The sequence below is a fragment of the Pyxicephalus adspersus genome, chromosome 1, assembly GCF_032062135.1.
Source record: "Pyxicephalus adspersus chromosome 1, UCB_Pads_2.0, whole genome shotgun sequence".
In the NCBI taxonomy this organism is placed as follows: domain Eukaryota; kingdom Metazoa; phylum Chordata; class Amphibia; order Anura; family Pyxicephalidae; genus Pyxicephalus; species Pyxicephalus adspersus.
The window spans coordinates 164,348,305-164,374,522 of NC_092858.1; the positions used below are offsets into that span (position 1 = coordinate 164,348,305).

The 26,218-nt window shown below is 38.7% G+C and overlaps 1 protein-coding gene across 1 annotated transcript in view; it reads right to left on the bottom strand.

Annotated features, from left to right (window-relative positions):
- Nucleotides 1-587: 587 nt before the first annotated feature.
- SYNJ1 (synaptojanin 1) overlaps nt 588-26,218 on the bottom strand; it is a 77,596-nt gene continuing 51,965 nt past the window's right edge. Inside the window, exons 22-28 of the mRNA XM_072419437.1 lie at nt 25,578-25,656; nt 25,073-25,235; nt 23,882-24,097; nt 20,801-20,865; nt 20,319-20,427; nt 18,802-19,028; nt 588-9,441 (exon numbers count right to left, since the gene is read on the bottom strand). Coding sequence (XP_072275538.1) covers nt 8,677-9,441; nt 18,802-19,028; nt 20,319-20,427; nt 20,801-20,865; nt 23,882-24,097; nt 25,073-25,235; nt 25,578-25,656 — 1,624 coding nt within the window. The 3' untranslated portion in view covers nt 588-8,676. The remainder of the gene's footprint in view (nt 9,442-18,801; nt 19,029-20,318; nt 20,428-20,800; nt 20,866-23,881; nt 24,098-25,072; nt 25,236-25,577; nt 25,657-26,218) is intronic.

Here is a 26,218-nt window from a genome sequence, read left to right on the forward strand (position 1 = left end):
CTCCAGACATTTCCTCTTTAATCATTAGAGATGTGGCTTCAGTACTAACCTAGCTTCACCCACAGTAAGTGAGAGTCATAAAAGTCAATGACATTTGAATGTTCACCTACCATATCATATTATTAATATATAATGCTGCATGACATTAACATCCAGCTTCACCTATTTTCATTAGTCATTTTCATTAATCAATCTACTACTTGCTGCCTATGAATGTCAATGTTCAACAACAGACATTTTTTTGAAGCCGGGTGGTAATAAATTGTAGGCAGGTGGCAGCCCCTGTATTGTGATACAACTCTTTGGTAACCACTCAGGAACGTAGTTACTGAAAAGTGCCAGGTGGTGCGCCCGACTAAAAGAGGCTGGGGAGAACACTGCATGTTGATACACACTGGATGTGTATATAGAATGTGCACCCCCCAAGCCCACAGTGTCAGGTTTTACGGATATCTGGATATCCAGATGCTCTTTGATTAATCTATGGATCTTTTTTTTTTTTTACTATCCTCACTTTGAACCACGATTATCCATTAATTGTTTTCCCCTAAATTATCTATATTATATAAATGATTCACACAAGCTGATTGTTATTGATATTTCTTTTTTATTGATTTTAATATCACATCACATAGTCCACAGGGCAGAGCACAGGTTACTGTGTATTGATAGAGTAATACTGCAGATCTGTACATAATCTCATACACTAACCACAGAAGCAATGAGGGATTTACATGAAAGTTGTCACACATATCATAACTTTTACGTTATGTTTACTTTATACCATAACTTTTAGAAAATGCCATTTTATCTGTTTGTAATAATTTATTGTGAGGGTGATGTCAGTTGGGCACCTACCCTGCTCTAGCCAGTGACATAACTTGGAGCGGCCCATGGTGCACCAGCTGTAGCGGAGTCATGAACCCAATCACCTCTATCAAACATTGGTTGTGTAGGACTGCTGGGTCTTGTAGTTTTACAACAGCTAGTGAGCTGCAGATGGGCTACATCTGTTTTAAAGAGAAATTTACTCTCTAAATTCATATACACACTGCTGAAAGTTTATAGAAGAACTGTATATTGGTCCATACAAACAATTCTAATTGGCCTTTGAAAGGGAAAAACTAATTGCTAGGGACAGCACAGACAGTTCATCTTACAGGTAGTTTGGGGTAGTACTTGTAATAATGTTTTGGCAATAAGATATACAGAACCTACTAAGAATCAAATCATTAGGCCAGCCATCTTGGATCAACTAGAACCTGAAGGTGTAAATTACATTGGTAGGCAATAAAGACAGCTCTTATGTAAACTACATACAGGGCCCTACTTACTAATACTGATCATATGTGAATCAATATTATGCTTTTTTATACTAGGCTAACAAAATAACTGCCTTTATGTACCCCAGGCCCATACAGCATGGGCATACAATATGGCTTCCTTTATGTAACCCAGGCTTATACTGGGTGGGCCTACAAAATGTCTTTCTTCATGTAACCCAGGCCCATTTTTCCCAACATCATATGCTTTCATATACTAGGTTAACAAAATGCCTTAATATATGTAACCCAGGCCCATACAGGGTGGGTTTACAATATGGCTGCCTTTATGTAACCCATATACTATGCGTATGTTGGCTGGGCCTACAAAATGTCTTTCTTCATGTAACCCGGCCCATACTTCCCAACATCATACATTGATAAAGACAGATAATCTGGCAAAGAAATCAACAAGGAAGATTGGTGTGTCTGAATTACTCTAAATATTGGATTTGGCCTGAATTATTAGTTAATTATAGTCTGGGCCTACATGGCACAATACTCGTACCCACAAAATAAACCTTTAATCACTGTACCACAATTACAAGCTTCCCAGACACTCATAAACCATCAATTGGAAAAAAAAAAACCAAATATGGCCAGAGAACCAGTACTTTTATTGAAGTTGGGAAAACTCAGACATTTCTGAAAATATCTTTGCAACCAGCAAGTGTTGCATTGATAAACACTTGTTAGCACCGTGTAATGTACAACACAATGTATTGAGAGCAGGGTATGGTGTCCCTTATATTGCTGGGCAGAAGGCGAACACAAAATGGCTGATATTATTGAAGTGGGAGGGAAAAATGCAAGTTGTATGAGGCATAAAATGTCTGGTAGACCATTGCCCTCTATGCAGACAGATTCTACCCGTACCAGTCTTTATATCTTGCATGTTTCATCCCTACCAGTCTACCTAACATTATGCTACTCCTTTCTCAAAATGTACATCAAACAATCAGTACATTGTTTTTCTTCTCATACTCAGCCATGCTTGCTTTGAACTAGACTTAACTCAAATCTATCCATCTGGGGGACTCTATAGGAACAAGCTGATCCCTCATTGCCCAGTGATTCTAATATAATCTGATTCCTATTTACGGTGCTATTTACTGGCATTTTTATATTTTGTACCATATCTATGTGCCTAATAGTCTAAAAAAACATCTTGTTGCTCAGTGAGGGCACACTTGTGTTCAGTGGGGACCATCAGAGTTCAACAAAGCAACATTAAGAATAAGGGATTTGTTTGCCCAACCATGCTCGGCGTCTCCCACCGCCACCCAGATCTGTTGGAACTAATGTGGGACAGGAGTGCAGTCTACTCAATAGATAAACCAAAGACTGAAGGAATAGTGCAGCACTTGGCATCTGGACACAGACCCAATCCATGGGACATGCCAGCAGAATCCAGGATATTTAGGGAGTATGCCCAAGCCAGTGGTGCTAGTTGTTCTGTCAAGTGTCGGGTGCCCAGATTTAACTTTTATCACTGTGTATCTAAACAATTTGTGGAAAAGAAAGATATTGCTTAAATGTCGATTTAAGAACTGCAAGTAAACTCTTACAAGCCTCTGTTCTAAGCCCCAGACACCCTGAAGTTGATAGCTGTGCCTGGAGAACTACCAAAGCATATCACAATAGTATAATTTTTGTAACTGCACTTAAGATACATTTATGGAATGTACAATGTTCTTTTAAATAGTATATTTAGATTACAGTATTGTTTTAAATACAAATGCAGACCGCAGGCAAGCCGTCATATCTGCCGGTGACCATCATCATAAAGTATTAACTAACTATCATCAGCCTGTAGAGTTCAGGACACATAAACAAGGCCAATCACATTATCTGATCATGTACTTCCTACATTTGTGGACGCAGCCCACACATTATAAATAATAATAAACACTCTTCTATAAAATGTACAACAAAATAGAAGCACAATAAAAAATACATTGCATCCTCTTGCTTAGGATTATTTGGAATAAGGATTTTTATTTTTAAATAAAGTTATCACTTAAAAATCTAAGAACTGCTTATATATATTTAATATCTACTTCATGCTATATTTAATATTCTCCTCTTAGTTAAGAAGTCCCCATTGTTGTAAATTAGCTGTGCTGTAAAACAGAACATTAGAATGGTTGGGGTATTAATGGATGTGGCTGAGTCAGTACACACAAGCTTTGTCTGTGGCACATTTACTCTGATGCCAATTGGGTATAAACGGAAGCTATAGTATAATTACAATTCTTTCTCTTCTTTTTAGATTTCTGAATGGGACTTGTCTAATGTAGAGAAATGTTATGTGGGTAGCACAGGCCTGTAGCTGTGATCTTTGCTTTGACATCACTTGGAACCAAGGTGAGAAGACCATAACATTTCCAGTCATTTGATGTGACCCTAACTGACCCCAATGACTAAATAATTTATGTCAAATACCCAACAATACGTCATTGATCTCTACTCTCTAAATATTCATGATCTCTACTCTCTAGTGCCTTCCTTGATCCCCCAAGAGAACCTTTCAATGGTTTGTACTAACAACAATGGCTCAAGGTTCCAAGCTCCTGAGGACAGAGGCCAGATCTACAAAATGTATACAATAAGTTTTCCACCCTCCCAGGTATGTCAACACAAATGCTATTAAGCACAGCATATATATAATTAACAAATCATTTTGTTTAATATAAGAAATGGGGTTTGAAATATTAGGACCCTTTGGATATTTTTGTAGATGTATCCCTCTTTTTTGCAAGTTCATTTGATGATGTAAATGAGATGCTAAAGTTATGTGTTCTTCTGCCATGAATCCATAAAATACAATTCATATTGCACCATACAAGAAAAATACAACCTGTACTTTTAGCCTGAAGAATGAGACCTGGAATAGAAAGCTGTAACCATTCCAGACCTCCCAGCATGCTTTGTAAGACTATGGCTTTTAATAACAAAGACCCTGGGACAGTGTTCAACCCAGAATAGTTTTTAAGCCAGGTGGGAAGAAATTGTAGGCAGGTGGCAGCCCCTGTATTGTGACCCAACTGATCAGTAACCACCCAAAAACAACCGGGTGGTTACGAACCAGATGGTGCACCCAGACAAAAAGGTGCTGGGGAGAACACTGCTGGGAGTCAAATCAGCCTAATGTCAATCTGTAGGCCAAAAATGGAGTGATGAGGATGCAACATCAAAGAGATCCAGTTACATTGAGTGTTCTTGTTGCTGTGAAAAGTAACAGCAATGAAATGTGAATTTAAACTGTGAATTTAAACTGTTTAAAATGTGAATTTAAAAGAGAATACAGTCGTAGCAGAGGTAGCTGCACATAAAAAGCTTGAACATACTTGGCCACAGCAATAAAGTGACACCACAGCACATTGTTTATGACACTATAGGAATGAAGGTGGTTATTCCAATGCAGCCAGACAGGAATATGAAATCTAGCAGCTGACTGGTTATAGGCCAGGCCTATAGGACCATATTGCACCACGCTTGTATATAAAGCCCTGATTTATAAGGAAAACAAATAAAGAAAAATAGCCGGCTGCTAGAGGCATCTTTCCCAGCTGATAGATCACGAACATTAAAGACAGTGATCACAGGAACTAACCATACATTTAAACCAGGAAATCAGCTATGACAAACATTTTTATTTTCCGTCCTGATGCAGAAATATGGCAGCTGATGTATAAATGTTTGCTATAAGCAATAGGCATGGCCCTTCCACCATGTTCATGTGACAGGCACATGAGTTCTGCTTACAGCTACAGCTTGAGGAGTGTATACCAGTAGTTATGCTGGAAATACAAACTCTGATGTCAGGGCAGCGGAAATGAAAAGTCTGATAAGAAAGAGAATATGTATACAAGCAATAGACATAGATAAGAGACTAGGGAAAGGCCACATAAAACGTGAGCAGGTTTTTTTATGCAGAAAAGACAGGCGATGTCCCTTCTGCAAAAAAATAAAAAAAAGTTAGGGTAACCTGCCTCAGGATTGAGTGATCCCAAGTAATTTTAAGGGCCTGGCACCTTGACATGTGCTGGCTCACTTGCAAAGTGATCGCTCACTACTACCCCATTCATCCTCTAAGGGGCTGTCATGGGGAGAAGCTATATGCAGCATTTCACCTGAAGCAGCGATTCATTGGCATGAGAAAGCAGTACCAGCACCACAATCCCATGACCGGCAATAACATAGCCTTACTTGGTTATTTGCAATTTTTTTAAATTAACTTCCCTGTTCTCTCTCCATTATGGGCACCGGCATCTTTACCCAGTGGTTAGGAACCTTTGGGCATTTTGACTGGTGACTTAACACCTGTGTATGCGCATGGGAAGTCATTTGTTCCCACTGGCCAGGTATGCCAGGATTGTAAATTGAGCTGCACTTTAGCACATCTCTGACTTGGATACTCTAATAAAGTTAGTGCTTGGATTTCACTTTTCATAGCAGCTCAGTAAAGGGAACAGGAAAGGTCAAGGGGTAATATCTGAGCTGCCAAAATGCTAAAACAATCACTGCAGTGGACTAAATAAAATAGGCGACTTTCACTTGAAAGGGTTTGTTCACAATACAGCAATGCCAAAACTGCTCAGTTGCAGCATATTGCACACAAATGTGCATCCTGCATTTTTAAAAGCACAACTGTGCAGTAAGATGCATGCTGGGGTGTCACTAACAAGGCCACCCAGCTCACCACAACACACTAGTGTCAACAAGCCCTAAAGGAGTACCGAAAACACCAGGAATCTGCAACCATTTTCTTTTGCAATGTATTAAAACCTCAAAATGCTGCATGAGAGTTCCAGCCTGACAATTGCTCACGTCAATGTCACATTTGCAATAGAAAATGTTCTAATGTATCTAAAAAGCCTGTGTTATAAATTTATGAGTCTACATAAAAATTTGAGGTTTGTGACATCTAACTAGATTGAATTTGTGGTTGTGGTAGTCGGAACTGCAGCTTGTATTAGAGGCTTTCCACACAACATATTTTATTTTGTACCAGGTTTGTTTGCATTGTTGTTTCTCAGTGATCTGTAAGTCTTGAAATCTTTGATCTCATGCTAGCATATTCTCCAATGGTCCCTGTATATTTGGCATGCCTAGACTTCAAAATGGTTATACGTATGTAAATACACAACACCTAATCACACTGCAATATGATAGAATATTTGGTTCCTGTTCAAGTTAGTGGATCAAGTTCTGTCTGACCTCCTTTTGGTATAATGAGGTTTGCTTTCATTCATACAAAGTAAAAAAAATTGAAAGGCTTTTCAATGGACAAAGTGCAGAACAACCAATCAGATGTCATCTTTGACAACTGTTTCTAGTGTAGGTCCCCAGACACCCAGCTGCTTAACAGATCAAATTCATCAATACATTTAAATTAAAAACTTACTGCAATTAAAAAAAAATAAAAAATAAAAAATAAAGCGCTAAGTCTGCACTGCTCACTTTAAATCCAAATAGGCCTCCCATACTTTTTATGCTACAAGACGCCCATAGTCAACATCTATGAATGAAGGACAAATGATTCTGCCTTCTAAGGAGGAATTGGCATGGTGCCCTTCATTCATTGAATATTGAGGCTTAAGGACATCTAACAAAGGCATAGAAAACAAAAATACAGTGAGGGGTTTCTCCAGGAAGAGCTGCCAGAATTAGGGGACTAAGATGGAAGTTGAGGTTTAGGGTAGAACATACCACTCTTCCCAACATATATTAGGTTGAGTTGCACTGCCCTGAGTTGTTGCTATGGGTAGGTACAGGTCACTTAGCCACTTCCTAAAACTGATATTCCTAATTGGTCTTTCTTTGCAGTAACCTAGGATTACCTTGTCCACTGCAACCCCCAAAGCCAAAAAAAAAAAAAATGATGGCAAAAATGTTTCCCAGAATGACCTGGCATAAGTCTTCTCCATGAATGTTAATAAAACATGGGCCAAAGCGTCCAAGAAGACCTTGCACTTCCTGCAAAATTGCATTGATAAAGTGCTTTTATGCAGGAACCTTTTACAGTCTGTTGCAGTGTTTCTCAACCTTTTTAACATGAGGGAACCATTGAAATATCTTTCAGGTCTTCAGGGACCCACAATAAATTACTTTTTACAGCGGTAATCACTTTGATGTCCTACCCCACTTTATCAAGTTCTTGCCATCTATATATATTCACTCCGGCTATTGCAGTTTCGACGTTCCTCTGGTTAACTTTGTCTGCACTCCATCTCAAATTCACGAGGTGGTACATAGTTGCAACATAAACCTAGGAGGCACAAAGTGCTCATTGCACAAGGAACCCCTAGCAACATCTGGAGGAAAATCTGAACTAACGGCTTATTTTACCATTCATATTTATATTAGATTTTATTTCAGTATGAACAAAAACTTGAATACTTATATCGGATGTACTGCATTTGCCCAGATCATTTATATATAGGTATAACAATTTTGATGGAACTGGACCTGAGAACCCATCATCGCTTGGATAACCTCTTGAATCTTACATATTTGGGTGACTAAAAACTCTTTTCCATTGATCATCTGATCTTCCACCACTGTAGATGGCAGGAAATGACATGTTATTGCTGATGAAAAGACTATAGATGGTCTTAGGTAGGAAGTTTTTTTTTATTTGCATTACGGAAGAGGCCTATTATATCTTTTATGTAATAAATGCTTCTTACCTTCCACTTCCATCTTTTTTTTTTTACTGTAAATTGAGATTTTTGTGCACAGCCCATTGTACATTAATAGCTAGCGAAGGAGCTCATGGATAGAATTAGAGTAGTAGAAGTTTTAGGCAAAGTTAGGTTAGAGTTTAATGTGATTTATCTAGTTAGGTCCTTTAGCTATGTCAACCAAGAAGCTTCATACCACTCCAGGCCATTTCCAGTCATTGTGCTCAGTAAGACTGTAGGGCTGGTTGGCTTGTTCCCTACAGCCAGCTGCAGAGTAGCATACAAGAAATGAAATGGGATTCCTTATCTTTACCCCAACTGGAAAGTCATTCCTGCAAAATTCCTAATTGGCCAGTGGTGTAAGGAAACAGTGGATTCATTTCTTGTATGGTTTCACCTAAACCATGCATATGAAACACCTGTTTTTTGATCAAAGAGTAGAATAAATCTTATGCATTAAAATATTTTAAGTGGTTTCCTATATAACGATCACACAAGAAGTTCAACAACACATACAAAAAAATAACATTTGAAATGTTACCCAGATATACACAAATCAAGAAATATATTAAATAGTGGTTATAGGAAGTTATATTAAGTAACTACGAACTTCATATTCGACCAAGGTTATTGCACACTTAGGTAATCTCAACTGCAGTTCCATGTTACCGGTCTGTGAATTCCAGAGTTGGGGATGGTTGGGTTGATATTTTGGTAAAGGGGTCAAATTTTGTCCTTGATGGAACACGAGGTGGTGGTGGGGGTTTCCTAAATGGTTGGGAAAAAGATGCAGCTGGGATTGTATTCTGGTTGCTGTCTGAAATTGACTGCTGGATACCATCAAACTCTACTCCATTGCTGGCTGACCTGTTGGATTTACTTGTAAAATTGTCGTCATCGAAAGTTACCCAGCCTTTTGGATTGGACTCAGACATGGAGGCAAAATTATGGGGCAAGGATAGACTTTTCTCTGCTGGCCCCACAGTGAATAATGGCTTGCCTTGCTGAAGCTCAGGTTGGCTTGTGGAATGTAACTGCTCATATATGCCAGTTGGCAGAGTTGTAGGACCAACTAAGGAGGGCGTTGGGTTCTTGAATGGATTCCCGGCATTTGCTGATCTTTCACCAAATGGATTGGCCGAGTTTATAGTATTGGACCGGTTAAGGAATGGATTAGGGGATATCCGCAGACTGTCTTGTGATACACTCCGGCTTGGAATTGGAGGCAGTATGGGAGCGCTAACAGTAGTATGAAGATGATTTTGTACTGCTGAAGGCAACAGGATTTGCTCCTTTTGGCTTGACAATGGAGCAGATGATATGGTGTTGAGTGCAGGAAGCTTTGTACTGAACAGGGGATCTAAAGATAAGCCCGCAAATGGATCATTTTCAAACTGACTTTGAAAGCCACCGACTCCATTAGTTGGATTCTGTAGGGAAAAACAAAAAAAATGACTATAAAAAACAAGATATCACAACGAAACCATGCAGAACAATCATCTATAAACTAAACTACCACAAACACAATGGTATGTCATGAACAATTACACATTTTCTACTAGAATGATCCATTCACTAATGACATACAGTAAAGGAAATGGCCGGCCGAACAAAATTCTTTGGTTTTGACTGGTGCCTAATGGAATATTCATGCAGTAACTGGGTGCCACTGGGGTCAAAACCCAAGGACGAGATTGGACTTTCTTTCATAGAATGTCACTAGCTTTTACCGCTGCAGTACAAAAGCTGCTGTTTTTATCTAGACTTTTTTTTGTTAAATGTATTGTCCTTGAAAAATAGTTCAGTTTAACAGCACTCTGTTGTAATCATTTATTAACAAGCAGATAAATGAAAGAAAGAAGAATATGGTGGAAACTGCCAACCCTTAAGAGTAATCAAAAGGTTATATTGTATGCCTGCCCCCAAGTTGAGCATATATAAAGGAATGAAGACAAGAAAATATGGGGTTTAGAGGCAAAATAAGCGAGGTGTATTTGTTGGTAGGTGAAATTATTAATCATACAACATACATGCAATACGTGATGAAAACATAAAAGACAAATAGTCAAAAAGGTCATATCCCCTTTGCAAAGCCATAAAGGGGGATATATTGGGACTAGTGTTCTAGACAAAATTGATCCCTGGTGGAAAAACTTTACAATTGTTAGTAATTTAGTGTTGTGTCCCGACGCATTTCTATATATAGGAAACCCTACATATATGTGTTTTATTTATATGGCATTATCAAACCTTTTGTGATATATAAACTTCATGGGCAGTCCTTAAACACTGATCAACATTTTATATATGTGTTTTATTTATACGGCATTATCAAACCTTTTTTGAGGTAGAAACGTCATGGGTAATCCTTAAAACACATATCATTATTTTGATCTAGAACTATACTTCAATGCTTTATAAATTTATATTTATGTACTAACTCTACTCAAAAGTAACTTATCTGAGCGTTTATACATATGTCATTTTCATATGCAGTTACTTTCTGCGGTCTACAAGTCCCCTGAGAAAGGCAGTACATTTCTAACGATTTCTAAAGTTTATCCGCAGGGGATCAATTTTGTCTAGAATGCTAGTCCCAATATTTCCCCCTTTACGGCTTTGCAAAGGGGATGGGATATTTTTGACTATTTGGCTTTTATGTTTTTCTTGTCTTCATTTTTTTTTTATTTATAACGACTTATTAACCTCCTGTGCAAAAAACTTGTAGAACTGAAAGTAGAACAACTGTAGAAACACTTTAGAAACCCTGAACAACAAAAAAGGTAACAAAATATTCTCTGCTTAAATTTAGTGCAAAGACTTTGCCAGGTCCAGGTTGTATAGCCCTGAGTATCTCTCCATGGCTGGATTCACTCCATGGGCCTGATTTATTAAAACTCTCCAAGGCTGGAGAAGATACACTTTCACCAGTAAAGCTGGGTGATCCAGCAAACCTGGAATGGATCTGGTCCATGTTTTAAAATATTTGCTACTAAATGACATTGAAGAAATCCATTCCAGGTTTGCTGGATCACCTAGCTTTACTGGTGAAGGTGTATCCTCTTAAGCCTTGGCGAGCCTTAATAAATAGGTCTCATGCAGGCACACTTTTAATGCACATCTGCCTTATATATGTACTGCATTGATGTGCATTTTTCTTCCACAGTAAAAGCTGAAATACTTTATTTTAGTTAAACAGACACTTCAGTTTAAAGGCAGCTTGTTCATTTTTCACTCACCAAAACTCAAAGCATTGCCCGGAAAGGAGATAGCAGGATTAAACGTACAGTCATGTGAAAAGTAAGTACACCTCCAGAAAATTGTGACATTTTCCACATATTTAAACAGGCAAACATTAGAACTTTAAACAGTGACAAAAGATAAAGGTGACTGACACCTAAATGCAGATTTAAATCCATGGTATTTGAATCAAATGTTCCACATTGGATAGGAATTATCATCACCTTCTCATACGTGGAGTTTGTTTAAATATCTAGGGCAGTGTTCCGCTACCTTAAATAAATTTTCAGGTCTTCAGGAAGCCCCTGCTATAATCACCATATCCGCAGCTCACAGTATATTAGTGAGGGGGTCAGTGGGAAGAATGTCTCCTACATTCTTGGCCATGGGGAAGATTGTCACCCTTACAGATAGCCAAAAAGATCATTGGTATCAGTTAATCTGACCTGAGAATCAGGGTTGCAGTAACCCAACACCGATATAGGGTGCAATGTGCTGTTTGATATTGACGTTAGTAGTCGGATTGTGTCAAGATCAAAGCTCTTCAAGGGCCTTGGAATTGAGGTTGTGGATGCCAACTATTCCTCTGTAAAGAAAGTAATAAGAAAAAGGTGCAGACTTGGTGGTACTGATCAGAGGATAACTTTTTCAACCATTGGTGTACACATTGCACTGGAAGATTGCACCAATTTACCACACATGTGAACTGTGGGAGAAAGAAGCCTCTGCTGTCAAAAAAAAAAAAAAAATGTGCATTTCAACATTAAGGTAAACCTTTAAGAATGAAATGCTATAAGACTAAAGAATCAAAGATATATTGGTTTGACCACAGTATGGGTTGGCATCTTTGGTGCAACTCAAAGACCGAAACCAAAACTTTTTATTCACAGGAGCAGTAGAAATGTTTGCAAACCAAACATGGCATTTTATGAAAAGAATCTTAAATAGAAATTGTAATGCATGGCGGTGGCAATGTCTTGGTTTGTTTCTTTAGGACCTAGAGGCCTGTAGTCATCGTCAGCTATAAATTATACTTTATATTAAAGTGTCCTAAAAGCGTGAAGAGATCTTAAACTGGCAGTACATGCAAGGAAATTCCCAAGTCTGTACATTTTTTTAACAGTGTGTGGTTACATCTAACAATATATTGAAGAAATAATTAAAATGTAAATTTTCCCTGTGTTGTTTTTCAAACATATCTCCTTTATATACCATAACACCTATAGGATCTACTGTTTGCCCGGTAAAGTATGTGGAAAAAAGTCAACTATTTTCATGGTGCACTTACCTTTTTGCATGACTGTTAGATGAATTATTACAAAAATGAGCAAGGGGATTCTTAATGATGGAAAGGGTTGAGTTAAGAGAAGGTGGAGCTGGGATTTAATAGACAAACGACCTTGGGTTGTTACCCCTGCTGTATTTGCTGTCAAGCAAATGAATTTGGAGCATCAAAAGAGGAATACCAAACTGGTAAGTACTCTGCACTGCAAATTAATTTTGGACGCACTGACCTTTCACGCCAAACAAATACAATCTTTATAGAATTCACAAAAATATTTTTTTTTTTTGAGTTCTTGCTACAGTGTGTATCATGTCTTGTTCCAATTGGGGTAAAGGAGATACTTTCCATGGGTAAATCTATTCCAAAGTCTACTGCCAAAAGCTGGCTTTTCTTTTGAACTAATCAAGCAAAAGACATCTCGTTTCGAATTACAATGGGATTATAGTCTTCCATTTCCAGGATCATAGACTTCAGCTTGCTAAAATACACAATATTTTGTGTATATTACACAGCTTGCTTTTCTTTTTCAATTACAAGATTGTGAGGGTTTTCAGAAAACTTCTCTCTACCAATAAATGGAAGAAGTGCAGGTGTTTCCAGTGGAGGGTTTACTGTTGATAAGACCCTTTAGATAACTGTGTGTGTTCCATTCTTGTAAGCAACGGTGTAAGGGGAACCCTTTTGTCTTCCAGCATAGCTCTGCCTTGTGTACAATGCCAGCTACAAACATTATGGCAAAGTTTAGTGTGGAAAACTTGAATGGCCTGCACACAGCTCTCATTCAACTCAACAGAACAACTTTGGGATAGACTGGAGCACCAATTGTGAGCCAACTCAAATCAGTAACTGACCTCACCAATCCCCCTTTGGCAATTCCCAAAGACAAACTCCAAAATCTGGTGGAAAGCATTTACCAGTGGAGTGTAAGCTTCCGTAGCTGCAAAGGAGGAGGGAAACTCCATATTATTGCCCATGTTTTGAAATAAACTATCCAACAAGCTTATATGGATGTGATGGTTTCACAAACCTTTAGTCATACAGTGTAATATATCCTGATGGCACCTATCTGGCGATATTAAGCAAATCTACAACTCGAGCCTGAGGGTTCTCATTTATCCAGGTCAATGGTCTTGTAATCTATACAAAAACTGGCAGTTCTTCCAACCTGCCTCATCATTTCTAATAGGTGTCCCCAGCATTTCTAAACAGTCCCCATTATTTCAAAAGAGGATTTGTTCAATAACAGAATGGAGGTGTGAACATTTGAGAAGACACTATTTTATTATATTCTGTAGTCTTTTTTTTTCCTGTGCATGGATGTCAAAACTAGCTACTGGCACATTGTGCCAAAATCCAGGTCACTCTCTAATGCCCAGTGCTCTAGCAATGTATAAAGCCATTTGTACTGGACTTCAAACACATCCAATCTGAATTCCAAACTTTTTTTTATCCAAGAAAGTAGTTAGGAAGTGCAGAATATCAAAATCTTTTACATTTAACACTGTCAGGGGATCGGTTCTATGTATTCTTGGTTCTACAAAATGGATTGCCTTGCACTCTGCTAAGATGAACGTGTTGTCAGTGTGTGAGCATTGATTTTGTAGCCTTTTATCTCTTCAATACCTCAAAACTGCCAATACTACCCAACCTCACACCCCAATGGGAACAAGTTCAGCACAAAGATGTAAAAAAAAGTGTTTGCCAGCTACATTATAATAAAAAGTATAAATGCTCTTGGATGTATAATGCCATGCGCCATGTTGTCATTTTTTACACAACTCCAGAAACATGAATGTTGCTCACTCACAAGCCTGTAATGGTTCATGGAATAAAAAAAGTAGCAATACAGTTTACACAACAGATCATTTGTCATTTGTTTTTGGAGATTTATTACCAAATCAGGAATTATGGTTTATTATCATATCCAACAACCTTGAAGCAAAATGACTGATAGTAAGATGGCTGTAATTACTGACCATTGTCAAAATCAGATAAATGACTGAAAAAGTTCCTCCAAAAACTGTTAATGTGTTAAACATATCCAAGTTCTGCAGCAGTAAAAGTTACAATGTCAAACCACCTCAAACTGGTATTTCAGATACGGTGGAGTTCTATGGCGGAAGGTTGTTATAATCTGTTTTTTGGTTTCTTATAACCTGTTAAGTTTAGTGAGAGTTCTCTGATATAAGATCTGCCAACTTTTTGGATGGGCCAATCCTCAAGGCATATACGAAATCCTCACCATCCACCGAACACTGAAATATCTGTTTTGGGTTGGTTTACGTCCTTAATAAAACATTGCATGCATTACGTCATGATAAAGAACACCAACACTCTGATTAAACTAAGATACATGATATGGGAAAAGAGGGAAAACAAAGAGGCATCAAGTTAATTCCTAACAATGTAATGCCCGAGTTTCATTTGGAGGGATGTGTAAAGATGATACCATTGGGCAGAATGTAAAACAGAAGACTGAAAAGCAGCTCTACTCAACCTCTTTAATTTGGAGGGAACCTTTGAAATAATTTTTGGGTCTTCGGGGAGTCCCTTCTATAATTATTATATCCACAGCTCACAATACAATAGTATAGTGGTCAGTGAGAAGCATTGCCGGCTATTGGGAAGAATGTCACCCTTACAGATAGCCAAACAAATCTTTGGTGTCACCTAAACTGACCTGAGAGGCACAAACTGTTAATTGCTCAAGGAACCCCTAGAAATCTCCTTAAGAATCCCGGTTGAGAATCACTACTGTAAAGGGTAAGGCAGGTGGCAGTATGTGCAGGAGAGGAGCGTGAAAAGTATGACAGCAGGCAGGAGAGGAGCACGAAGAGTAAGACAGTGGAAAATACATGCAGGAGAGGAGCACAGAGAGTAAGACAACTGACAATACGTGCAGGGGAGGAGTGTGTAGAGTAAAACAGTTGACAATATGTGCAGGGGAGAAGTGTGTAGAGTAAGACAGCAGATAAATAAGTGCAGGCAAGGGGCACGAAGAGTAAGACGATAGACAATAGCAAGTTCTCCAGTGGCTTCCTGGGCCTCACATCCAGTCCGTCCTAAACTGCAGTAGAGAGATAGGATCAGATAGCCAAGGAAGTACATTTTGCAGCAGGTATGGATGTCTGTAAGCAAGAGGGAGAGAGAGAACTGGGGAGGGTGAAGAGTTTGGGCCAGGTAGGGGACTGAAATTACCAAATAAAAATGTCAGTTGGAAGGGGGTGTAGGTCCTTGTTAAGGAATGCCTGTAACTGGGGGAATGTATGTTCGCTGAGGGGGTCAGGGAGTGATGTTGAGGTAGGGGTAACTGTAAGCAGGAGAGGAGCAGAGCAAAATTTGTATGGGAAGTAGCTGGGGTGCTGTGACAGAAAATATCTCTACATGACTACACAACCAACTTCTAATATTCCCACAAAGGTAATCAGCTTTGATAAATGCAACAAAACTTGATAAAAACAGTTAGATCAGAGGTTTCCGAAGAAAACCAGTGCTAATTAACATATAAAGGCTTTTACTGTCTGAAAGTATTAAAGTGACAGATAGTTAAGTATTGCAAAGGGAAAGCAACATCATTGTACAAACAGTCTACTAAGCAGGAGCAGTGTTGTCACCCTTGTAATGAGTATGTAAGCTTGGCTACAACCTTTTCCATTGGCTTGTGTGTGATATTATTCACTAGCACTATACAAGTAGGTTTACATTTACCCTGTACAATATTTGTTATATATATGTTGTTATAACCATTTAGTTTGGCTGTTTTATCCTCTCTGCATACTGCGCACATCACATGTGACAGTCCTGTGTCACAGCTTTACACAAGTAGAGGGCAGCAGAGCAGAGCTGCGCATGACAGGCAGCCACACATGGGCAGATTTCTTTCCAAGACAGGCAGGGCAAGCTCAATGATATCTTTAGATGTAGGCAACTTTTACCCTGAATCATGCAAAAGAGCTACTGCAAATGCATTGTACAGGAAGTGATTCCTTCTATATGGAGAAAAGGGCACAATCAATATGAGCATGCTTAATAATTTCCTGTTGGAGTGATTTTCCCCATGTCTTGAGACCACACAGGAAGAGAGGGTAAATCTCAGCAAAAGCAATAAAAACCTGACGGAGGTTTTTCGCTCTCTTCCAAGCTACAATCTGCCTTTATTGTAATTTTTAATGGTGTCACTGCCCTGCCTTCTTTATCATGACAAGACAATGCACAAGTTATGATGGTTGCCAGAATAAACCATGTGATGGTTATCAGTGACATGAGTAACAAGAAGCCAAGGGTGTCACTAATGACACAATTTTAGGTGGAGTACAGACAATAGGGGGTTAAACTGTTCAGATACCTTTTACCCTGATGGCTGCTCCTGCTAGTGATAAAAAGACAAATATTAAAGAGAAAAGACATTAGAAGAAGAGAAAGACAGTGAGAAAAGACAAGCATGCAGTCATTGTTCCCAATCATATAATACGTATTAGTAAGCTTTTCAAGTGTCAGACCTCTGTGTATACTGCAGTAAGAAGACATGGAAAACACAGCAACATTTCTAAAACTTTCAGGGTTCAAAACCAGTTTATGATTATACGATTATGATTTTTCCACCTGGTTGTGTTACTGAAGGCTTTTCTTCTACAATCTAAAACATGCACATATGTTAATGGCCTCACCCAATGACCCTTTCATGTGTGTGGCTGCATTAAGCAGATTGGAAGTTCACAGAGGGGCAGGGAGTGTTGGGAGCAGCTCAATGTGCCCTATACAGTTGTGTAATATGGCAGCATTAATACAGGTGCGGTGCTGTCTGCGGTCATACACAGCTATGGATCTAATATTTGCTCCTATATTCAGGAAAACAATACACTCTTTACTTGGCAAATTATAGATCTATATGCAAGAACACAATTGTAAAATATCACAGCTTGCCAGTTCTTAGATGTGGTGCCTGTGTTCTTTTGATTTTCAGGCTCAGAACATCCTCAAATACAGAAAACAATCCTGTTGATCCTATCAGAAATGTTGTGTCCTTGTAACCTCCCCATGATATAGCGAGAAGGTTTCCTGTAGTCCTAAAACACTTTCTGCTAATCCTTCACAGATCCAGCACAGTGAGTGAGCGATTGTCATCCTAGGCTAGTATATATTTTGTTTGCAGGGATAACAGGTGAAAATAAATAAATGAAGCCTGAAAAAAGAAAGATAATACAGACAACCCATCTGAGGACTGGCAAATGCAATATATTTAAAATTGGATTTTAGATACAGTTTAAATTTCTAGTGGCAGTCATTCAGCTAAGGTCTGATATGCAGTGCAGTGATATACAGATGACCTCTATGGCTCTCAAGGAAACTCTTCATATCTGTTTAGAGGACCTTTTATAGAAAGATCATGTAAGCTGCCATTGCTGGTCTGGTTCTAAAAAATACAGTTTGCCCAGTTGGTATTCAGATCTTATGCCTTTAATTACCTTCCATATAACATACCAAGATCAGGTGTACAGCTAACCATCGTACAACTTACCTGTATGCTTTTTTCAGGTGTGTAATTGAAACTACTGACACCAAAAGATCAGCTTTACACCCAGACAAATAACATTCTGTAGATCAAGTTCAGCAATGGCAGCTTACATCATCTCTCAGTAAATGTTTGCTTTAGGAACTGGCACATGAAAATATGGCGCAGCAAAAATGAATGTATGTGAATATTCATAATAGATTGCTAACACAAACCTAACACCTGTAGTCACTATTCTCCTTTGTCTTTCAGAATAAGTTTAAATGATTTCAATGTGCAACAATGAGACCTATGTGCTATATTAAAAATATACTCCATAACTTTTCTAGCCAGCAGCTTACATTTACATTCATTTCTTCATCACTTCATTCTCCTAGTGAGGAGATGTCGTCCTGTGTAAACTACAGGTCCATACAGACCAGAGCATACACAGGGCTGGAGACTCTTTCCTTGCTGTTATGTGAGAGGGCTGATGTCTGAGCACCCTTATATCAAGAAACAGAACTGTCACATAGGAGAAAGGAGTGTGGATCACATTCTTCCTTTATATGATTAGTGAGGTTTTTCTCAGATATCCAACGTAGCAGCAAGGAAGGGAAGTCAAGTGAGCGCCTGCTGCAGGGGCCAATATTAAAGTGACCCTATGGCCCTTTTAATGGGTAAAGCATTGCTCTCTTTTAAGTCATCAGGAGTTGCTAATACACTGTCTACCCAACATCAACCTACAGTCTCACTTAAAACTATGGCACTTGCCTGTTGAGGAGCGACATTGTCTGAAGGCAGATTCTGAGCGGAGCGGCTTCGGGGAGGCGCCTGTGGAGGAGGGTCTAGGCTCTGCGGGGGCGGTGTAGAGGGGGTGGGATGTGATGATGTCGGCTGTAGAGGCTCTGGCAGCTTTTGGCAGGGTGGGTGGGTTGTTGGACTAGGCTGGAGAGGGGCTGCAAGTTGGGGTTTCAAAGGCTCGGGAAGAGTGGGAAATGCTGAAACAGAAAACTGGAATTAGAACTTTGTGAACTAAGGTTAACACAGAAATTTTTTTTTACAATACGCTGCATGAATCTGAAAACAACACAACTGATCTTCCTATCAGAAATATTTTCTATTTCCTACTCCCTGCCCAAGGGATTAAGACTCCTAATTACAAATCCTTAATAACACATTTATAGAAATATGCTGAATACACTTCCTGTCTTGTATCAGAGGACCTTTTTGGTAACAGAAATTTCAAGCTCCCACTCTAGATCAGGAATATAACACATATTGATATTACCGGTATATTGAAAAACCATCTTTTCAAACTTGCCTACTTGCCTTCTTCCGTCTCTAAAACCCTCACTACTTCTCACCATTCCATCTCCCCCTTCCTAAAGTGTGCTGCTTCCCCCACCTCTTAGATTGTAAGCTCTTCGGCAAGCTCCTCTCCTCCTCCAGTGTCACTTTCTGTATTTGTTTGTCATTTCCAACCCCTAGCACTGCCTAATATGTTGGCGCTATATAAATTCTGTATAACAATAAAAAATAAAAAGCTCTTCTTTTTGTCAAGATAAAAATATCTTGATATTTTTAAATTTAACAAACTAATTTCAGATCCTTACCTTTTTCTGTCTAAAAATATGTGTGTAAAGTTAGCCAGCAATTTTATGAAACTACCTAGTGGGAGGAACTGCTTTCACAGTCACCACTCAATCTGTCCCAATGTTCCATTAGAAAAGCTGCACCTGCGTGCAAGAGCTTTGGAAACATCTCACGAAAAACTGAAGACCTACAGCATACGTTTGTAATCTGATCATAAGCTCTGTGCAGACTTTGAAAATGCAGTGAGTCAATTTCATGCACAGGGGTTTACTGAACACCCCAATGGTATCACAATTCCAAGTAAAAGTAACATAGGCTGCTGACATGACAGCAAAGAACACCAAGAGCCACTTATCTTAATAATAAGCTGTTAATTTTACTTTGGCTACTATTGGGCAGATTTTCAATTAGGAAAGACTTAGGATATAAACATATCAATACTTTGTGTTGTCAGCCCGTTACACATTGCAAAGGGCTGGCACACAACTGTGGAAGACAACTGACTTTCCATTATATGCTTTCCTACTGCAAAGGAAGCAAGATAATGATTGCATCAAATAGTAATAATTAGATATATGAATGGACTTTGTTCATTGTTTTAGAATAAAATCAATAACTTGTTAGATAGCAATGCTATTTATCTGGCATCACACGACACACTGTTGCATGATCACATGGAACTCTAACACTTGTACCTTTTGGAGGCTCTGCTGCTCGGATGGGTACTGGGGCAGGCAATCTGGCCGATGCTGGTCCACCATGACTCTGAGGAATGCTTATTACTCCGGCACGAGGAGGAATAGTCTAGAAAAAATATAATAATGTTTTACACTTGTATTTTCCAAACTATTTCCTTGATATTTACTAATTAAAGCCTTTTTACCATCACAGAAACAGCCACATTTAGAATTATTTAATGAGCTGAACTAGATAGGCAAATGGTTATCTACTGATGTGGAAAAACAAAAGTGGACCTGCAGAGGATTAATACCAGGCAGCAGCATATTTACTCACTAATTGCAGGGAAGGGCAAATACAAACCTTCTCCGCAAATATCTGCTTGTGTACGGATACATTAGTATATTTTTTCAGGCCATGATCAACCCATAACTTCTTCATGATCTGACAATGCATGTTCTGCTACTTTATATATAAGAGTGAATGGGAAGACACTCACCGGCCTGACCATAGCGCAGGGTGTAGAAGATGGTGGTCCAAGTGCAGGAGGAGCTTGTCCACGAACTGAAATAGAAAGCAAAAAATCTACATGATTTTAAAGATCATATTTTTCCCAGGATTGTGGCTCTGCTCCCAAAATGGATCAGTGGGGTAATAACACACAGTACTGAAATCCTATGTTACCACCACTAGCAAAGCATCACCCATACATGCATTGTTAGGATGAGGGCCACACGCTATTTCACTACATTAGTATCTGTAAATGATCAGAAATATAAAGTTACATCAGGACATGCACTAGTGTTTAATGTCTGTTGGCATTCTCTTTATCAGTAAATGATAGGTTAGCTTTCAGCTTCAAAATATCAATAATGACAGTTTTTGAGTTATCAATGAGACCAAAATCCTTCTGCAGCACCCCAAATAACTCACCCTGCAATAACCCTGCAATCCACAAATTTATCCCAAGCACAATTTTATGTGTGCAAACCCTTAATCTACAAAAGTCCTACAAAACTAGCAGGGTCACAGGGAACACAATTTATGAGACTTCTGCTTTGAAAGGTAAGAGCAGACAGAATTAATTATTAAGCATGTGATATATTACCTCCACGATATAACACTGGTGATTTTTGACATCCCAGTGACGTTTCTTCTAAATCTATCTGAATCCCCTACATTAAACCTTCTTGTAGAGTGTAGTAACAACCTTCCCCTTAACCCTAACCTTTTCTATAGCCCCTATAATAATCCTCAGAGTAAACCCAATACTAACCTCCAACCCTAAAGGGTACTATATTTATCCTACATTCATCTGCACAATTTCTGTACAATCAACAGCACCCAGTAGAACTAAATAATCCTTATTAACTTGACTTAAGTGGGGAAAACTTTAGAGCTGAGCTTTAACCCTTTGTTTGTATAATACCTTTCTGTGCAAGAGTCTTCCACCCCAGTAAGAAAGATCTGGTACCAAAATCTAATGTTCACCCAGCAATAATGATGCATTAGGAAGCCCAGATAAGCCAATCACTGTGCTTTCTACAGCCACTCCGTATTTCATCTGTGTTAACTGTGCAGCTTTAGAGATTAACTGCTATGGCAGTCTGGGCATATTTCATATAAATCTTTGACAGGCAGACAGTTTTGCAAGGAATTTCTAATAATAAACTGATTATACTGAACAAACTGAATAAATGACAAATAGTTGGATTAAACCGTCACCTATAACTGTATTGAATGCAATACATTGGATTTTTATGTGTAAAAGCAGTACATTGTTTTCAAGAACATTTATTTTACAGTATATATATTAGTATGAGTAAAATAAGTAAATATGTTTTTTTTTGTAATTACATTTTTTTTTTAAGTTAATTTTTGTTTTCTTATTTATTCAATTTATTGTTTTTAAATAGTTTTGTGTTTCAAACTTTATTATACTCATACTAATATATTATACTGTAAAATAATTTTTCATGAAAAACAATGTACCGCTTTTAGACATATAAAACCGGAAAGAAATGAACCGCTAGGGAGGTAACCAGTAACTACACTTATACGGAATCGTCCATTCCCTGTGGGTGTCGGATAACCGAGGTTCTACTGTATTTGCATTTAAAGTGGTATTTAACCTTCAATAAACACTGTAGCACAGCAGTCCTCAAATTATTGACATTTCATTACTAATATTGCTTTTCCCTCTCCTATTTTTAGGGTGGCTACATTGTCATGCCTCCATGGAACCCGATATACCGACCCTTGGTTACATGCATTCCCCAGGATCTACAGATAGAGGCTGTAGGAGAGTCAAGCAGCAGGTATCTCTTTGTGCAAAAACATGCCCAGTACAGTACATCTGTGGTGGATAGGATATGCTCTAATACTACTGGGTATTAAGGGTTTAAAGTAAAAATAACAGTGACTGTTGATCCAGGGAACATCTGAATGCCTCATGGAATCAGGAAGAAATGTTTTTCCCCTGTTGGAGCAAATTGTACCAGGGTTTTTTTGCCTTCCTCTGGACCAGCTATGTCCATAGGGTTTTATATCTGGGATATGTTTATTTCCCTAGTGGTTGAACTTGATGGACTTATGTCTTTTTTCAACCTGACTTACTATGTAACTATTAGCACACATTGGTGCACATAACATGGTATGAACAGTCTGTGTACTGGCGTAGGGGCACCGTTCAGTGCAAGTAACTTCATTAAACTGCACATACAGCAAAAAGTGTTCTTTGTGTAATTTTGACTTTAGAGCATTTGCGTTGGAATATGTGAAAATTTAAACCAAATGGAAGTTCAGGCAAGCGCTGTAACAGGTAAAGAGTGCAGGACACAATTGATAAAGGTAAAATCAAGTTCAAAGCAGTGTAAATATTATTAAAAAAAAAAAAAAAACTAATATGCAAAACAAAAGATGTATATAAATTGATGTTACTTTTTCAGTAAGGGTTGGATACTACACAACTAACATAATTTAGGAAGGCTAGCTTTAAAAAAAAGGATCTAATAGACATCTAAAAGCCCAAGACTGCAGCTGATGGCCACCATCTTGTTTGTGATGTAAGCAACCTTAGTTGTCACTTAGAAGTAACTATTTCTACTAGGGGGGCAATAATAAGCCCTTCTCTGACAAGTACTGTACTGTACATGTTTTGCTGTCATGAATGATGCAGAACGTCCAGGGGGTCCCAGTACTTAAATAAGGATGGGGAGATGTCTTTAGTGTGGGGAGATATTTGCTTGTGTATGACTAAAGTGAACAAAAACAGAAGTCCAATAAACCATTTCTGTGGATCAAGAAATGATCTTGCCTATATGGGCGCTGTATAAAACTTTTGGGGACAGCAATCAGATCAGTGCCCAACCCAGAAATTTTTTTAAGCTGGATGGGAAGAAATTGTAGGCAGGTGGAAGCCCCTGAGTTGTGACCCAACTCATCAGTAACCACCCAAAAACAGCCGGGTGGTAGCTGAAAAGTGCTGGGTGGTGCGTCCGGCTAAAAGGGGCTGGGGAGAACACTGGAGATAGAATATAAAATCTATCCCATAGTTTACTGAACAAATAAAACAACCCACCTTGGGGAGCAGCCACGGGGGGTCCAGGTGTTTTTCCAGGTGCTCTGTTTGGCCGAACAGGGAGAGCAGGCGGAGGTCCCTCTGGCATGGTGGGTGATGGGCAGGGACTGGAGCGAGGAGAGGAGCTAGGAGATGAGCCGAGATTGGGACATGAGGATAGCTGAAGATGCTGAGGAAGAATCTCTTCTACTTCGGCGCTATAATCATCAACGTCACCTGAGAAGACATCAAACACCTCATCAGAGAAAAGGACACAGGGTTGATGTATAAAATATCTGACCCACAGCTACCAATAATGGGCTCACATCTAGCATAAGCATTTATCAGTAGACAACAACAGCAATTCCTTTTTACATCATCATTCCAACGCACTCAAAAGTAGACTCATTTACCATTTTAGAATAGTGGACAGAGCCAAAAACATAATTCATTATGCAGTGCACCCTACTAAAAGGGGCTGGGGAGAACACGGTATACTAATACGGAACATGCCAAGATGAGCTCATTGGTTGCCTGCTGCTCCTTCACTTTCCACAGGCAGGGGACCCAGCTGTGCTGCTTTACTGTGGTTGAGGAAAAGTCACGTCTCCTTCCTAATCCACCAATAGTAATATTTTAGTTTTGGTTATGAATTCCCCAAGCTTCTTAAAGATCTTGGAACTTGGGGGTGAGCAGTAGCCACCATTATAAAACTACCAGTAAATTTGCTTTATTAGTTACTAATAATTAATTCTATAAGGAATTTGTTTTATACATCAACTATTGTGGAATTAAATGTGGAACTTCTAAGCCAGCTGAACAAGAATGAGAATTCTTGTTCAGCTGGCAGATACACAATTATATGCAGATGCAGATACACAAATATAGCCCTAAAGCAGAACTCTGGGCTACTGTTTTTGTTCTGAATACTTAGGTGTTTAAAGCGGTTGGTGGGAGATTTCCCATCATCTCGTGTTCTAATGAAAAATATTAACAATGATATTTCCATTAACTTTCTTTTCCAGTGACAAGTATAAGTAGTGGTATTTCCCATCATTGTTTCCCGTTTTGATTTGTGTTCCATAGAAAAATCTGCAGTAAAAATCCTGGCTCAGGGCTGCAGGGGCAGCATATGAAAGCAACATGTTACCCAGAAAGAAATAGATTTAACATGTTTTATAAGTTCAAAGTCATCAGCTTCTGTCTGCTCACCTTCCATGTCAAAATCTGCAGCGATATCAGCATCTTCACCCAGCAAGGTAGAACTGGTGGAACAAGGTAAGTTTATACTTATCCTCTCCAAATTCATTTCCTCTTCTACCTCTGTAATCCAGTCTGGGTTCTTCAGCTGAATGTTCATCATCTTCCCCAGAATCTGCAATCACAGGAGAATCATTAGAAAGAGACAAAATCACTGTAAATGAAATGAAAGCATGGCATAGTATGGTATAATGTGAGAACATTCAAAATTTATCCTACATGTGTTTAATATATCCAAAATTACACTGTCCACAGGGTGACAACAAAGCCTTTTAATGTCATTGCAGAACAAAATTCTGTCATAGTAAGTGTAAACAGCGACAAGAACCAGGACCAATTCAGTAGCAAAGTGCGCTGAGAGCGTTTGTAATCATGAAGTGACATTTCCTGCAATCAGATAGTAATTATATATGTAACGACCTAAGTTTTAGCAATTCATAAATTTATATAATGTTACCTCAACTCCATTAAGGTTTAAGGCTGCGAGGGCAGAACTTCCGTCCAGAAAGGTCACCCACATTTTATCATCAACGAATCTGCAGGAATCATTCATTAGAAAATGGTGGAATTTAAAGTGGACCTGTACAATAAAATCTCATTATAAAAGCCCTAAATCAGTAAGATATAGCAGCATTAGTTTTCTTTTTTCATGATAGGAGCTAATAATCCTAATATTATCTTGAACTAGAGATGAAGTCCTGTCTCTGTGGCAATCATGGCTGCTTCTATGGATATAGCAGAGAAATAGGAATCCGGTTTTAGCATGGATGAGGTGTGCGTATATTATTATGAACTATTATTAAACAGGATTTATATAGCGCCAACATATTACACAGCGCTGTACATTAAATAGGGGTTGAAAATGACAGACAAATACAGACAGTGACACAGGAGGAGGAGAGGACCCTGTCCCGAAGAGCTTACAATCTAGGAGGTGGGGGAAGTAACACACAATAGGATGGAAGATTTGTAGTGGTGGAAAGTAGTGAGGATTTAGGAGACAGAAGAAGATGGGTGGGCAAAAAAATGGGTTTTGAGGGATCTTTCAAATAAGCAAAAAGTAGGAGGCAAGCCGAATAGGACGAGGAAGACCATTTC